A 16,417-nucleotide genomic window follows, 5' to 3' on the forward strand; every position below is an offset into this window, starting at 1 on the left:
CATTCACTTGGCTCATGTTTCTACTTCCAAGCAACTAGCAGATATTCTGACTAAGCCTCTGACTGGGCAGAGTCACCTTCATCTTCTTTCCAAGTTGCAGGTGCTTTCCCCCTCCAACTTGCGGGGTATTGAACTCGGAGACTATTTGGCTTCTGGGTCTCGGCAGAAATAGGCCCAAGTTTGTATAAGTTTATTTGTATAGTTTTTATTACTAGTTGAGTCCACTTTATTATTCCGGATTTTGGCCCAATTTTTATATAACTTATTTTGTACACACTTGAACACTTATGTCGTTATGAGATAATGAAAGAGTCGGGAAGCTTCTTCTTTTCCTTTGTGTTCTCTTCAGAAACCCTAGTCAATTCTTTTTGACGATTTCATGATTTCCCAAGCTTTTCAGTATACAAGTTTGATCGCTCGTATGGGATATGGAAGATGGTAACTTCTTTTATATGATACTTTCCATATCAATTCTACTGCAAAAGATTAGTACATAAGAATGTAAAAGATGCAATTCAAATTGCTTTACAGACTGCCTGTGTGCTTTAGAGCTTAGACTAAGTTGAATGTATAGTTTTTCTCCTTTGCTCTTACTTCATCTTTAGCTAACAAATTCTTAACTAATATTCTTTTCATTTTCGCTTATTAGCTTTGCTGTTATGGCAAATGAATGGTATAGTGGAAATCTTGCTTTATTCTACACACGGTGAAAATGCTACTCTTCGCAAGTGAGTTGGAAGCTAACAAAGCGTCTATCTAACATTTTGTAAGAATAGATTTATTATGCATTTATTTTTAAAACTTTTCAGTTTTTATATTTCTTATTTCTTTGCCTAATTTCTGTTTTCTTCTAACGCTCATTACTCTTATGTTCCCTTCAAATGAGTGACATAAATACGTCTCTCTCCAACACTCTAATTTCTTTTCTCCTGTCGCGACCCAATTTTATCTATAGGTTGTGATGGTGCCCAACGCTATAGCTAGGCAAGCCAACTAGTAATTTAAACTCATATTCAATTCTTTTAAAAATTAACCGAGTAATTTAAACTCTTCTTACTTGCAAGGATTAAAACAATATGAAAAGATCTAGTAAATTAAAATAACCAAGAAAATAACTAAATCAAAACATTCTACTAGTGTGTGCCAAGACCTGGTGTCACAAGTGTATGAGTATCTAGTAGATTATACAAAAATTATAAATATTGTCTGGAATGAAATAGACAGAATAAAAATTCAGGAAGAGGCACTAGTTGCTGCAGAACGGCTCAGAAAGCAGCTCACCACTAAGCCTCCGGATAACGCGGGTGCGCGCCGATAGGTCTAACTATAGCACATGTCTCAGGTCCTGCACAAAAAGTGCAGCAAGTGTAGCATGAGTACGTAAACAACGTATACCCAGTAAGTATCAAGCCTAATCTCGAAGAGGTAGAGACGAGATGACCGACTTTGACACCCACTATGGGTCAATAATAATAATTGAAATAAAACTAGAATATCTAAATCAACATGATTCACAGAGTTAACAATAATTTTATTTAACCAGTAGAAATAATTAAATCCCTTCAAATGCAACAATTTCCAATCTATTAATTAAATTCATAAACTGCAATTAAAAATATCAAGGCATCGAGTAATTATTATTATTATTATTAGGCACGATTTCTGTCGAGGTCGTATGATCCGATCCAAAGTGTCGTGTACACTGCCGAGGGACGTGCGGCGCGATCCATAGATGCATCTATACTGCCGAGGCGTTAGACCCGCTATACAAGAAAGGGGAACATTTTCTTATGTATCTCCGGAAGGAGAGTATATTTATTAGAGGTTAATTCGAGAGGATAAATAAATTCTTTTAACAATTAAATTAATTCAAACAGAAAATTAAGTATATATGAGATTTCCATCTTACTATATTTCCCTAACAATTCACAATATATTTCAAATAATTTAATTGAGTAACGAATATAATTTATACACGTAATTCATGATTTGAGTCCTAAACTACCCGGACTTTAGCATAAATAGTTGCTACGTACGGACTCTCGTCACCTCGTGCGTACGTAGCCCCCACATTTAGCAACAATTATTAATTTAAATCACCTATGGGTAAATTCCCCCTCACAAGATTAGACAAGAGACTTACCTTGTCTCAAAGTCCGCTTTTCGGTTAAAATGTCGCATAAAAACCCCAATTCGGTGCCGAAAAATTCGAAACTATCCAAAAATTATATAAAATAATTAATACATGTTCAATAATTCAAAATTCATCTATTAAATAAATTACTCTATCCAAAATGGTAAGATTCCTAAAATTTACCCCTGGCCCACGTGTCCGGATTCCAGAAATTTTCGGATGAAAACGTTACCCATAATCTCAAGAACTCAAATATATAATTTTTATCCAATTTCATAACCATTTTTATGGTTAAAATCTCATTTTTATAAAAATCTAGGTTTTTCATCTAAACCTTTGATTTCTAAGATTTATCGGTTATAATCTACCCATAATCTATGTATTTAACTCAAAGTGTATAGAATTAACTTACCTTCCAATTGCTAGTTGAAATCCCCCCTCTCAAAAGCTCTGAAATCGCCCGAAAATTGAGAAAAAATGGGCTCAAAATGTGTGAGTCCCGATTTTTAACCATTCTGCCAAGCAGTGGTTTCGCACCTGCTGATGGTGTACCGCACCTACGGAAAAGCCTCGCCAGTGTGAGTTTCACTCGACCTGCCTAGTTTCGCATCTGCGCGTTCGCAGGTGCGTAAAAATTCTGCAATTGAGGTCAGTTGCCTGCCCTCCCCTTTGCGCTTCTGCGAGCCAAAGTCGCATCTGCGATGGTCGCACCTGCGGCTATCCAAGCGCAGGTGCGAACGTACCAGAAGCAGAAGGTTTCAACTCTTCTTCAAAATTTTAAAATTGGTCAGAGCCTCGTCCGGTTAACACTCGGGGCCCCCGGGGCCCCGCCCGAGCATACCAACAGGTTTGAAACATAAAACGGACTTACTCGAACTCTCGGAACATATAAAACAACATCAAATCTAAGAATCATACCCCAAACCAAATTGATTTAACTTAAAAATTTTAAATTCTTCAAACTTACTCCGAACGCGCCAAAATACATTTATACTACTCGGAATGACATCAAATTCACGCACATACAAGTCTTAAATCACTATACGGAGCTATTCCCAGACTCAAATTCCAAACGGACCTCGATTACTCCGAAACCTATTCCAAACTAAATTTCAAGAATTTTAAACCTTCAAATAGTTGATTTTCACTATTAAGCGTTAAAACGCCCTCGAATTATCCAAAATTCGATTCGAACATACGCCCAAGTCCGAAATCATCATACGAACCTATTGGAACCGTCAAATCCCGATTCCGGGGTCGTTTTCTCAAAATGTTGACCGAAGTCAAACTTGGCCTTTTAAAGCCAAACTATGGAACCAAATGTTCTGATTTCAACCCGATCACTTCCAAATTCCGAACCAACTATCCCCGCAAGTCATAAATTATTAAAAGCACATCCGGAAAGTTTTATTTAGAGAAACGGGATTTTAAAAGTCAAAATAACCGGTTGGGTCATTACATCTCCAAATTCTCATTTTTTTTAAATTTCGATTCATAATAAATCTTACATAGATCAGAAAAAGAATGGTAATGATCTTGCTGAAAAGTAACTGAAAAGACATTAATCTAGGCACGGATAGTCAAAGTGTAGCTTTTTTTTTTAAAAAAAAAAAAAAAAGTTTAGCTTTGAAATGAGAAATGTTAGAAGCAAGAAGTCACTTTTGTAACATTTTCTGCGGCCATTTTTGTTCCTACTCTTATCCGTTTGGCATAAAGTAGATACATTGTTCTACTTTGATTGTTCTATCTTGTGATTATAGATTTATATGTGTTTCTTTCACATAGTAAAGTGTGAATAATATCTTATTCGTTATTAGTAGCTCTATTTGTAAATTTATTAATGTTTTTTAAGACTTTATAAATTCAATGATATTCTTAAGACCGCGCGAAGCGCGATTAAATTTACTAGTGATGGTAATAATTACAATGTGTTCTTAGTTCCTACTTCCTACCTCTGAAAAATTACTAGCTTGTGTTACAAAAGCCCCAATTTTCCTTAATTATATAGCAAAAGTTTTAGCAACATAAATACCTTTTGCAGGAAAAGGAACCAGTGGATAAATCATGTTCGACTAATTTTAATATGGCTTGGTTTTCGTTACACATTGTGGTATACTCCTCGCAAGAGTGGGTTGTTCTAGTGGTGAACACCCTCCACTTTTAACCAAGAGATTGTGAGTTCGATTCACCTCAAGAGCAAGGTAGGGAATTCTTGGAGGGAAGGAGCCGAGAGTCTATCGGAAACAGCATCTCTACCCAGGGTAGGGGTAAGGTCCCAAACCCCACTAGTGATATTATACTAGGTTGTTGTTGTTGTATCGTGGCATACTTCTCTTACCTCAATATCATCTGTCCTGAATGATTACTTGATTCATCGACTTGAGAAAAAGAGAGAACAAACTCAGTGGAAGATGTATAGCTGCCTAGGTACGGTGGGCGCTAAATTGTGGATGCTGAAACATCAAACGATTACGAGAACAAATTAAAGTTCCTATCAACATAAATTGAAAATAAGTCGCGTATGTAACAAAATAATCTAAGAACTTGAGTAGTGAAAATGATTCAAATATAGTAAGGTAAACGGTTAAGATTTTATTGGAAAATCATCACAAGTTTCTTACAGAATCCTTGAGGCTTGTTTCATTCATGCAATAAGAAGATTAAAATTGGAAATGTGTAACGACTCGACTTGTCGTTTTAAAAATTTACGCCTCGATCAGTGACTTAAGATCTCGAGCAGTTTCACAATATGTATTATGACTCACAGGTGTGGTCGAGTTTGATTTTCGAAAGAATTCAGAATTTAATTAAAAGAACAATTCTTATTTAGAAGCTTAAATGGAAAGAGTTGACCAGGGAGTTGACTTTTGAGCAAACGACCCCATAATGGAATTTTTATGATGTCAATAGTTTCGTATGGTGATTTTTGACTTAGAAGCGTGTCCGAAATTTTTTTGGGAAGTCCGTAGGACAATTCGACGCATTTTGGCGAAAGTTGAAAAATAGAAAATTTTGAAAAAGAAATCCTACCGAAGGATGAATTTTTGATAACGAGGTCGGATTTCGATTCCGGAAATGAAAATAGCTCCATTAAGTCAATTATGACCTGTGTGCAAAATTTGAAGTCATTCCGGATTGATTTAATACGTTTCGGCGCAAAATATAGAAGTTGGAAGATTTGAAAACTCAAAATTTGATTTGACGCGTGATTCATAATTTCGGCGTTGTTTGATATGGTTTGAAGCCTCGACTAAGTTCGTATTGTATTTTGGGACGTATTGGTATATTTGGTTGAGGTTCCGAGGGTCTCGGGTTAATTTCGGAAGGTTAACGGATCAATTAGGACATGAAGATAAGCTGCTAGAATTTTCTGGGCAGCAACATGAACAGTGATTCGCAGAAGCGTGAATAGTAATCGCAGAAGCGTGAACAGTAACCTCAGGTGCGGAACTGGGCAGAATCATTAAGGACCAAAATTGGTCATTTTGCCATTTTCGTTTTGGATTTTTGAAGCTCGGATTTGGACGATTCTGGAGGGATTTTTCACAAGCTTGGTTAGGGTAAGTGTTCTATATCCTAAAGTGTTTATATTTCATGAATCCATGATTATATTCATCATTTAATTCGGATTTAAATGGAAGAAATCAAGAGTTTTGTAAAATCTTCCAAAAACGAAAATTTAAGATTTGGAGGTCGAGTTGTTATTGGAATTCGATAAAATTGGTATGGTTGAACTCGTATCGGAATGGGTGTTCGGATTTCGTAAAAATTATATTGGGTTCCGAGAAACGGGTCCCGCGTTGACTTTTGTTGACTTTTTGGAATAAATTTTTAAGTCGACGTATTATTATCCGGAATTATTTTCGATGAATTTTAATGAAGTTATGCAATTAATTTGGATAGATTTGAGCTATCCGGAGGTCAAGTCAAGCAAGACGGCTATTTTGGAATATCGGCCTAACTTCAAAAAGGTAAGTATCTTGTTTAACCTCGAGTGAGGAATTACCCCTTAGGCATTGAGTCTTATGTGCAATTTGGGTAATTGAAAATCAAGTACGCAAGGTGACAAGTACTACTTGGGTTATATGTGCAAATTACATTGGTTAAAATCCTTAGACATGCCTTATGTATTAAATGAGAAATTATTGCCACTTATTAAATCCTTTAATTATTTTGCCTAAATTCTAGTTTTGTTGGTTTTGTTTCTATATGATGATTTGGTGGTATTTCAACTTTGATTCTTATGTGAAATATTATTTATTGAGTTGTTCACTTCTGTATATATTTGTTAAAATTTTGTGCACATTATGGTCGAGCCATGGGCTCCTTATTATGGAAATTTATGTATTATTGAATTTTATGGCAAATTGTAATATTTGAGCACTTGATGTGCAATCTGTGATAAATTGTAATAATTGAGCACTTGATGTGCAATCTGTGATAAATTATAATAATTGAGCATTTGACGTGCAAATCTGTGATATATTATAATATTTGAGCACTTGAGGTGAAATTTATGAGATGTGATATTGGCACGTTATATTGTTGGGAAGTTTTGTTCGGGTGTTTGCACGAGGTTTCTTTTGTGCTATTGTTACTATTATTATTATGCGCGTGCGGCGAGACAAGACGGGCATTTACATTATTATTGCGCACGTGGAGAGACAAGGTGGGCTATGTCGAGAATTGAATTGTGATGATTTGTGATAGCCTGGGGGCATTGTTGTTTGTTGCATATTTACTTTGGGACTATGAGGCGATACCTCGGGAGATCCCCCTGTCTTGCATATTTACTTTGGGACTACGAGGCGGTACCTCGGTAATTGAATTTTGATGACTTGTGATGGCCCAGGCATTGTTATTGTTGCATATTTACTTTTGGGACTACGAAATGGTATCTCGGGAGTGTCTTTGTTGACATTCTATGTGGTTGCACTTGTCTTCGGTTATTTTTATATTTCTCTGATAGGTAAATTGTTGTGTTCTTCTGTGATGTAATATTTGATTTTATTATATTTTTGTATCCCTTGTTGTAATGTATTGACTTTGGCTCTTGTACGAGACTCTGAGGATTTATGGTTCTAATCTTTATTAGTTTTCAAGGTTAAGTTATTTTGAATAAAAGAAATTATTGTGTGCTTTAGTTCTTATAAGTTTTACATCCAAATCAGCAACTATCGGGTGCTTCATTTTAATTGAAATGTTATTTTCTGCACCCAAATGATTTCTAAATTAAATTCATTTCTTTGTTGATTTTTTTACTTGATTTAAAAATTTTAAACTTACTTTATCGGAAATAAATTGATCGTGTAGATCTTATATGCATTGATAATGATATTTGGCACGTGAATTGTCCGTGCAGTTGTGATATGAAATGAGGGCATGAGGTACCGAAAAAATATGATGATTTAATTATGGGCATAAAGTGTCGCGAAAATATAAAAAATAGGATGAGACCCGTGTTTACGAAAAATATAAAAATGAGTTGAGACCCGTATTTTTTATGATTATGAAATGAGGTAGGAAGGCGTTCGGAGGTTGATACGCGCGGAATGGATTTTCTGAAGTTTTGTTTAGCTTGCTCGGATTTGATTCGGCTTGTTAGAGGTAAGTAATATTTCTAAACTTGGAACTGAGGGTATAAACCCCTAAATTACATGTTATATGATTTGTTTGGGGTGACGCACATGTTAGGTGACGGGTGTGTACCGTAGAAACTGTGAAGTAATTGATTCCGTGAATTGTATAGTCAAATAATCTTGGTATTGTCCATATACTTTCATGTGTTACAGAAATCGAGCTGAGAATCATATTAAAAATCATGCTGAGGCTATATGCCGATATTATTGAGACCCACAAAGGTCATGTTGCTGTTGAATTATTTGTTTAAATTATAATTTCGTACTCAGTCATATACATTCATTGCATATCATATCTCAGTCTCTTTTGTTATTTATTGATACATCATATCATCATTTTGGGCTGGTTTCATGACATTGTGAGCCCGAGAGACTGAGAGATTGATGATTGAGTGAGGCCGAGGGCCTGATTGTGAGGATATTTATGGGATCAGACTGCACGTTGTAGCAGCCCATATTGGTTTTATATACTTTTTAATTATGTGGATCGAGTTGCACGCCGCAACATGTCTTATAGGTTTTATTATTATATGGATCGGGTTGCACGATGCAGCAGGCCTTCTAGGCTTTATTGCTATGAGATTAGGTTGTACGCCGCAACAGGCCTAAATGACTTATTATAGCGCTTGGAATGAAGGAACCCCTCCGTAACTTGCACCCCCACAATGAGCGCAAATGATATTATATTTGGGATGGATTTCCTAGGTCATGGAGTTGTCTTATTCATTTATATTTTGGATGGACTTCCGAGGGCATGGAGTTGCCTTATTTATTTATAATTGTGATAAATTTTCTTAGGCAGGATTAGCCCTATACAATACTGAGTGGCTGAATGTCAGTTGCATTTTATATTGAGGGATGGATCTTCCCTGGGCTGGATCTGCCCCGCACAATAATGAGTGATTGAGTACTTTGAAAGTGTGAATACATGAGTTCTACTGTGTTGCATTGCATTAGACATGCTTACTTGATACGTAGGCATAGAGAAGTATTTTTTTCCCATGCCATATGATAATGAAATTTCTTATCTGTCATTAAAATTTTTGAGAAAAAGCACAAATTTCATACTTACTCATAATTTTAGTGATTTTCGGCAAAGGATTTGAGTTTTACTGTTATACTTGAAAAGAAAATGTTTATTTTCGAAAATTATGAACGAACAGAGCATCATATCTTGAGTTATTACTTGTATTGTTTTATTTATGTTGTTATAAACTATTTCCTAATTGTTGATGATGGACTCTGACTTTTGTCCAAACTCGTCACTACTTTCAACCGAAGATTATGTTTATTACTTATTGAGTACATGGGGGCGGTTGTACTCATACTACACTTCTGCACCTTGCGTGCAGATTTTGGATGTTGATGTTGTTGTGTATGGCCTCTGTTCCGGTCATAACTGCCTCTTGATCTTGGTAGCTTTAGATTTAAAAATTTATTCTTGTATTTTTAAACAAATGATGTATTTTATTTCACACCAACTTTGTAAATTCTGAATCTTAGAAGCTCGTGATTTGTACTACCAGTCCTTGGGGAGTGTATTAGAGTCAGTTAAATATTAATTGAATCGAATTATTATTATTTAGCTTACCTAGCGGGTGAGGTTAGGTGCCATCACGGCTAGTTAGATTTTGGGTTGTGACATGGATAAAGGTGGAGTAAATTTTATGGGTGGTCATTCAACTTTGTGTTTATTATCCAAAAGTCATTTTTCTTTCTTTTGTTACGTAAAAGTCACTCAACTTTATGTTCATTACTCAAAAGTCATTTTTCTTTCTCTTGTTACACAAAAATCATTTTACTATGCTCTAGTTATCACAATAATCACTTTGACTAGATTTTACAAATCATTCATTTGAAAAGTCTATTATGCCCTTTAAATCATCCCATTTATGTAATACCTTCTATATTATATGCTATATAATATACTTTTACCCAAGTATTTTACTTATAATTAAAATAATTTGATATTATTTATTATTTTTATAATATATTTGTACATTTAATTTTTTCTTAACTTTAATTTGCAAGATATTAAATTTGTCAGTAATATTACCGTGAACAAATCCCAAGTTCACGTTCTTAACCAAGCTTAATAAAATATTTTTACTGAAAACTATAAAATAAAAGCTTATTGATTTATCAGCCAAGCCATACTCATTAGTCCAATAAATAAAATACCCACATTTAACACAATGACACATCAAATTAATACTTTTAAATAAATAATATTAACGGATAAAACTTTAAGAATCTTAATATTAAATACAATTATTTTGAAATTTTTTATAAAAAAATTTATTGACTATAAAAAAAACTATCATCTGCTAAACAAATCTGTTTGTTATTATTTCAAATAAATATTAAAAAATAAATATTGTTTTTATTGTTTTGATATTTAAAACATGCTCATGTTTAAATATGATTAAACAAAGTGATTTCCATAAAAAAAATTAAATGTATGAATATATTATAAAAATAATAAATAAAATAATTTAAAGTTATTTTAATTACAAGCAAAATACCTAGGTAAAACTATATTATATAGTATATCATATAGAAGGTATTATATAAATGAGAGGATTTATAATGTCAAGGGCATAATAGTTTTGCAGATAAAAGTATTGTAAAATCTGGTCAAGGTGACTTTTGTGATAAATAGAGTAAAGTAAAATGATTTTTGTGTAACAAAAGAAAGTAAAATGACTTTTAGGTAATGAATACAAGGTTGAATGATTTTTACGTAACACAAGCAAAAAAAGTAACTTTTGCGTAATGAACATAAAGTTAAATGACCACCCATAAAAACTCATAAAGGTGCAAATAGTGTAGAATTCAATATAAGATTATGTGGTTGGTTTATATATACATGTTGATTGTTGGTTTAATCAGCATGTCAACAGTATTTCTTGATTTTGAGTGTCGTTTGGAAGACTTCTTTTGAACTTAATAAATTGAGCATTCAATTCAAAAATTTAATTCTGTGATGGATAGATGGACTATTCTAAGACCTTAATAAATTCGTTTAGAAGTTCTTGCACCATTTCCACCAATTTACGTGGAACAATTACATAACATAAAACTTTTAATCCGTGTACAAAAAAACCATACTTCAATTACTATAAATTACCACAAATTATGGTACACTTCAACCTCATGCTTATGTTTTTTTAAATATAAATTGCTACAAGTTCGAACCAAAACTAATCTTCTCAGTATATTTGAGTAATATTACAAGAAAAGAAATAGATGGCAAAAAAGTAAGAGAATATGTAAAAGTGTAAAGATCAAATTTTGCATTATTTCTTTAAAGGTTATTTTAACTATATGGAGTAGTTATCGATAGTGGATCATGTGACTCTTTGAGGTATAGACATTTTTTTCCGATCGTATGGTTGGAAAATAAGTGATCTCAAAATTAATTATTCCGAAATTATTATTATACTCTTATAAAAATAAATACAATCTCACATAATTAATTTTGAGATTAATTATACTATAATTTTATACTCAATTAAATATAGGGTAAATTTATCTCAATATTAATTATAGTAGCAAACGAACCCCTATTTCCAAAACATGGAAAAATAATTATGGACATTGAGGTAGTGACATAAAAGTGCAAAACCCAGTCCTCTTTCTTAAGTCAACACTTGGAGTCGCCGGAGACATAAAAGTCGCCGGTAAACTCCGCCACTCTACGGCAATACTGGAGTCGCCGGTTTTCACAAGATGACATTGAACATACCCAATAAACTAAACCTCAATATCATCATAATCCTCCTTTTCATTTCAAGAACTTCACAATCTTTACATCCAAAGCCACCCCCAATTCCAATTCTACCAATACCAAAATCCCGCCAAATCTCATGGCAAATTGCAGAAATGGCACTTTTCTTGCACTTTGGTACCAACACTTTTACAAACACGGAGTGGGGAACAGGCCATGTTGACCCATCAATTTTCAACCCAAGTTCATTAAATGCTACGCAATGGGTTAAAGTGGCTAAAGATTCTGGTTTTAAGAGAGTTATCTTAACTGCTAAACACCACGATGGTTTTTGCCTTTGGCCTTCACAGTACACTGATTATTCTGTTAAATCAAGTCCTTGGAAAAGTGGGTCTGGTGATGTTGTAGCTGAATTGGCTAAAGCTGCAAGAAATGCTGGTTTGGAGTTGGGGTTGTACCTTTCTCCTTGGGATAGGCATGAATCTTGTTATGGTGAGACTCTTGAGTATAATGAATATTATATGGGGCAAATGACTGAGTTGCTTACTAGGTAAAATTTTTCGCTTTTTGTTCTGTGCTTTGTTTTTCAATTGATTCGAGATTGTGTTTGTGAATTTAAGAGCATTTCTTGGTTTGTTGGATTTTACTACTCTATTGTGGTGTTATTGTCGCAGACCTGAAATAAATAAATAAATAAACAAATAAAAGTGTTACCTTTCTAACAATTTAAGCTTCTACATAAGAGGTGAACGTAGTTTCTCAGTTAGTGAGATAATAGTTTTAACTCTTATTAGAGAAAGAGTAAATATGTGCTGTTGGATCATAGCTAGTTCTGGCATTATGAAGTTATTCGCGCTGTGATTAGGTATTATCTGTATTTCGTACTTCAGTTACTTATATTGACTAATATGACAAGCATTGACATCAATTAAGAAAATGCTAGTTATGGCTTTGTGAGTTTTAATGGTGCCAATTTGGAATGATTCTTTAAATTATGAGTTCTATGATGACCGGATTTGTGATTCGTTAGACTTACTAATGACTTCAAAGAACAGCAAAATCAACTACTACGCTTAATTCCAAGCTTGTCGGGGTCGGCTATATGATGAATCCTCATTATCTCTTTTGCTTCATTTGGTCTTGTTTCGTACTAATGCCTTTGAAGCCACACAAATATTAACATATAACAGTTTAATTGTTTGTGCCAGACGGCACATTTATAGGACAGTTCTTCAAAATTTTAGAAACCTTGAAGATTTATAGTACTTTTTTCCCTAGGACAGGCACATGTATCTACAGACACGAAAAACATGAAGTCACAACCTTACTCGAATCGTGGTAATTTAGGTCCTCGGACAAATGTATGAGAGGATCCGGCTCCCACCATGCATAAGTTTGTATGTGTTTTGGTTGTTTATTTCGCTATTTCTTATCATTGTAACCTAAACTTCATTAGTAATAGTTGTTTCATTAGTTTCTAAGTTGCCATTTGGCTAGATCAAGAACTTCAATCATCTTGCTGAAGAAAGAAAAAAGAGAAATCCTTGACATTATGAATGGTTACTCAAACTCTTCAAGTTAACTTTTCTTTCAAAATTTTAAGGGTTCCGTTAGTCCTAGCTCCTTGGAAGGTAAGTAGAAAGGAGAAGTAACAGAAAAGGATTTCCGCACCTTGACCAATTTGATTTGCTTGATTCTCATTAAGTAGTGCAAATCGCACTAATTGTATCTTTTACCATTTCTTATAATCACTTGTACTCATTTTCTATGTTGCTTGGATCTTTCAAAAATGATGCCGAGTGTGTGTCGGATCCTCCAAAGGCCATTCCTTTTTGGAGGATCCGACACGGGTGCAACGGCGCTTTGGAAGATCTGAGCAACATAGCTCAGTTTTATGCGGCAGAAATTAACTTGTTCGAGTGCTATGAACTATTATCCACTCACTTCCCTTAACATAAAAGGGGTTGCACGTCAAAACTTACACGCGTATTTAGACAAAGAAATATGTGAAACTTGATTACTCAGCATATATAGGCAGACCTTATGGAATTAACTGCTTTTTGTTTCCTGCTGACTTTCAATGAGTAGAGAAACTTCTAACAGCAATCCCTACCCTGATTGGGCAGATATGGAGAGATTAAATATATTTTTTTAGATGGTGCAAAAGGTGATGGTGAGAAGGATATGAAGTATTTCTTTGATGATTGGTTTAGCCTTATTCATCAACTCCAACCTGGAGCTGCGATCTTCTCTGATGCCGGTCCTGATACAAGGTGGGTTGGGGACGAGGCTGGTGTTGCTGGAACCACTTGCTGGTCCCTTTTCAACTGCAGTGCTGTCAAGATTGGCGGTGATAATGATTTGAGGTAAGTCTTGTTTTACTAATCTCATCTTCATATTCTTATTTGCTTTCAGCAAAACTTCTTCTCTCATTGTTTTCCATTATAATGGGCATATCCTTCAAGCCCTCAGGGGTTTGGTTCAGTTGTAAGGATGCCCGATGTGTGGATTGGACACATGCCATGAGTTCGAACCCTGCTTCCGACACAAAACCTGGCACTTAATTGGGAGTAGGGTAGAGGGGCGGGTCCATATTCTCCCGAGTTTTTTAACCGGTAGGCCAACTGTGGCCAGATCAGCTAACTACAAGGATATCTGGGTTATCAAAAAAATAAAGTTCATATCATTCACTAGTAACCAAAATTTTTGCTCTAATATGTTTGTAAAAGTTTGAAGAAAAATCCTCCCATTTATAATTGTGATCAATATGTTTTCTTTAGAAAAGTACTTTACTAGTAAAAACTATTTTTAAAATTTATTGTTCTCAATACAGTGGCCCTATAGATCTGTCATATTAGTCGAATTTGACATTTTGCATGGAGTAAATAGACCATCTCTGTTTCCTGCAGTGGAACCTTGTTAAGAAGTAATGAATCCTGCTGCTCGAGTTGGAAAGATTTTTTGCTTTAGCATATTGTGAGAGTCAAAATGGTTGTAGCAGTTAGGGATAACCTTCTGATAGACGTTCTACATCTAGATATTGTGTCTTAGTAGGAGGTAATTTGGTGTCTTGGAAGAGCAAGAAACAGAATGTAGTTGCTCGGTCTAGTGCAGAAGCAAAATATCGAGCAATGACTATGGCGACATGTGAGCTAATTTGGATCAAACAGTTGCTCAAGGAGTTGAAATTTGGTGAGATCAGCCAGATGGGACTTGTGTGTGATAATCAAGCTGCTCTTCATATTGGATCAAATCCAGTGTTCCATGAGAGAACTAAACACATTGAGATTAATTGTCACTTTGTCAGAGAAAAGATGGTATTAACGCCTTCCATAAAATTTAAAGCCCCCTATCGCTCATAAAGTCCGTCAACTGAAACAAGAAATCTATATGGATAAAGGGCCTTCAAATGATGCATCACAGTCTGTTTTATTCAATTCTTTTCTCTATGCGCACTGAGCTTCCTTTTGTCTTTGGTTATTTTTCATGTATTCAACAGATACTCAAGGGAGGGGGACCCGTTTGGCCATGACTGGGTTCCCGCTGAGTGTGATGTGTCTATCCGACCTGGTTGGTTTTGGCACACATCAGAAAAGCCAAAAAGTGCATTGACTCTTCTGGATTTATATTACAAATCAGTCGGTAGAAACTGTCTCTTATTGCTAAATGTACCCCCAAATTCATCCGGTCTCATATCAGATGAAGATATACAAGTCCTCAAAGAATTCTCTGAGCTTCGTGATTCTATATTCTCCCATAATATTGCAAAGTCTGCTCTTCTTTCTGCCAGCAGTACACGGGGAGGTCCGAATAATTCTCAGTTCGGACCCCAGAATGTTATTGAGGAAGGGTTATATACCTATTGGGCTCCAGATCAAGGACAATCAGACTGGGAACTATATTTAGATTTTCGACAAGTTATAACTTTCAATGTCTTGGAACTTCAAGAACCAATTCAAATGGGACAACGGATTATCGAGTTTCATCTTGATATATTAGATGAAAATGGAAAATGGCAACAAGTGGTAAGTGGAACGACAGTAGGATATCGGAGGCTGTTAGTTTTTCCTACCGTGAAATCTCACCTGTTAAGGTTGGTTATTGACAAGTCAAGGGTGTGCCCTCTAATTTCCCACTTGGGAATTTACATGGATTCTTATTCTGTTTCAAGACATGTCTCTGATACACACACTAAATCAAAGTTCATTAACAGCTTAGTTTTCAGGAGAACTGCATACAACCGGTCTCAATCTGCTTCCATCTAATCTTTCTTGAGCATCTTTTCTGATGTTTTCGTGTGTGTATTTTTCTCCGATTTCAGGTGTTGTAACGTGTAAAGTTTATAAAACACAACTTACATTAGTGTGGAGCAACTATTATGAAACTGCTCCCATCTAATCTTTGTTGAGCAACTTTCAGTGTACTGGACATGAACCTTGATTTGTCTAATGCTTGTCTTAGTAATTTTAACCTCATTTCAAGTGTTGCAATATAAAGTTCATAAATCTCAAATACAAAATTCACACATTTCGAGATTCACTTATTGTTAGTGTGTGAACTCTGCAGGAACTCTCGTTTACTTCGATTTTTAATAATTTCCCATTGCATACTATCAGAGAGGTTTTGACATAATTTTGGTGAATGTTGTGTAATGTAATGTAAGTAAATGACCTCAAGTCATCTTAGCATATTTGAGTCATTAACTGGCTAGAGAGTTAGTTCCATTTGTATGTATGGATAACTTTACGGGTGTTCATTTCTAACTTTTATTTTATTGTACTAAAGTCGCTAAACTATTTTTTGTAATAAATAATTACTTAACTTTGAGTATCACATAAAGTTATTCCACAATATTTTGTAATCAAAAAGTCACTCAACTTTACCTAAATATTATAGGAAATGTGAGTTGATTGC

General features: G+C 34.8%; 1 protein-coding gene across 1 annotated transcript; it reads left to right on the forward strand.

Annotated features, from left to right (window-relative positions):
• Positions 1 to 11,341: 11,341 nt before the first annotated feature.
• Positions 11,342 to 15,999, forward strand: LOC107825697 (alpha-L-fucosidase 1). The gene is made up of 3 exons (XM_016652585.2): positions 11,342 to 12,053; positions 13,630 to 13,869; positions 15,003 to 15,999. The coding sequence occupies exons 1-3, from the start codon at positions 11,506 to 11,508 to the stop codon at positions 15,766 to 15,768; spliced, it is 1,554 nt and encodes a 517-aa protein (XP_016508071.1). The 5' UTR covers positions 11,342 to 11,505; the 3' UTR covers positions 15,769 to 15,999.
• Positions 16,000 to 16,417: the final 418 nt, after the last annotated feature.

Source organism: Nicotiana tabacum, chromosome 9 (genome assembly GCF_000715075.1).
Source record: "Nicotiana tabacum cultivar K326 chromosome 9, ASM71507v2, whole genome shotgun sequence".
NCBI classification, from domain to species: domain Eukaryota; kingdom Viridiplantae; phylum Streptophyta; class Magnoliopsida; order Solanales; family Solanaceae; genus Nicotiana; species Nicotiana tabacum.

Bases quoted from the DNA above. Each gene is read 5' to 3' on its own strand.
- LOC107825697 (XM_016652585.2), top strand. From the start codon at position 11,506: ATGACATTGAACATACCCAATAAACTAAACCTCAATATCATCATAATC. The intron at 12,054-13,629 runs GTAAAATTTTTC...CTGATTGGGCAG, and splicing joins ATGACTGAGTTGCTTACTAG to ATATGGAGAGATTAAATATA. The intron at 13,870-15,002 runs GTAAGTCTTGTT...TGTATTCAACAG, and splicing joins GGCGGTGATAATGATTTGAG to ATACTCAAGGGAGGGGGACC.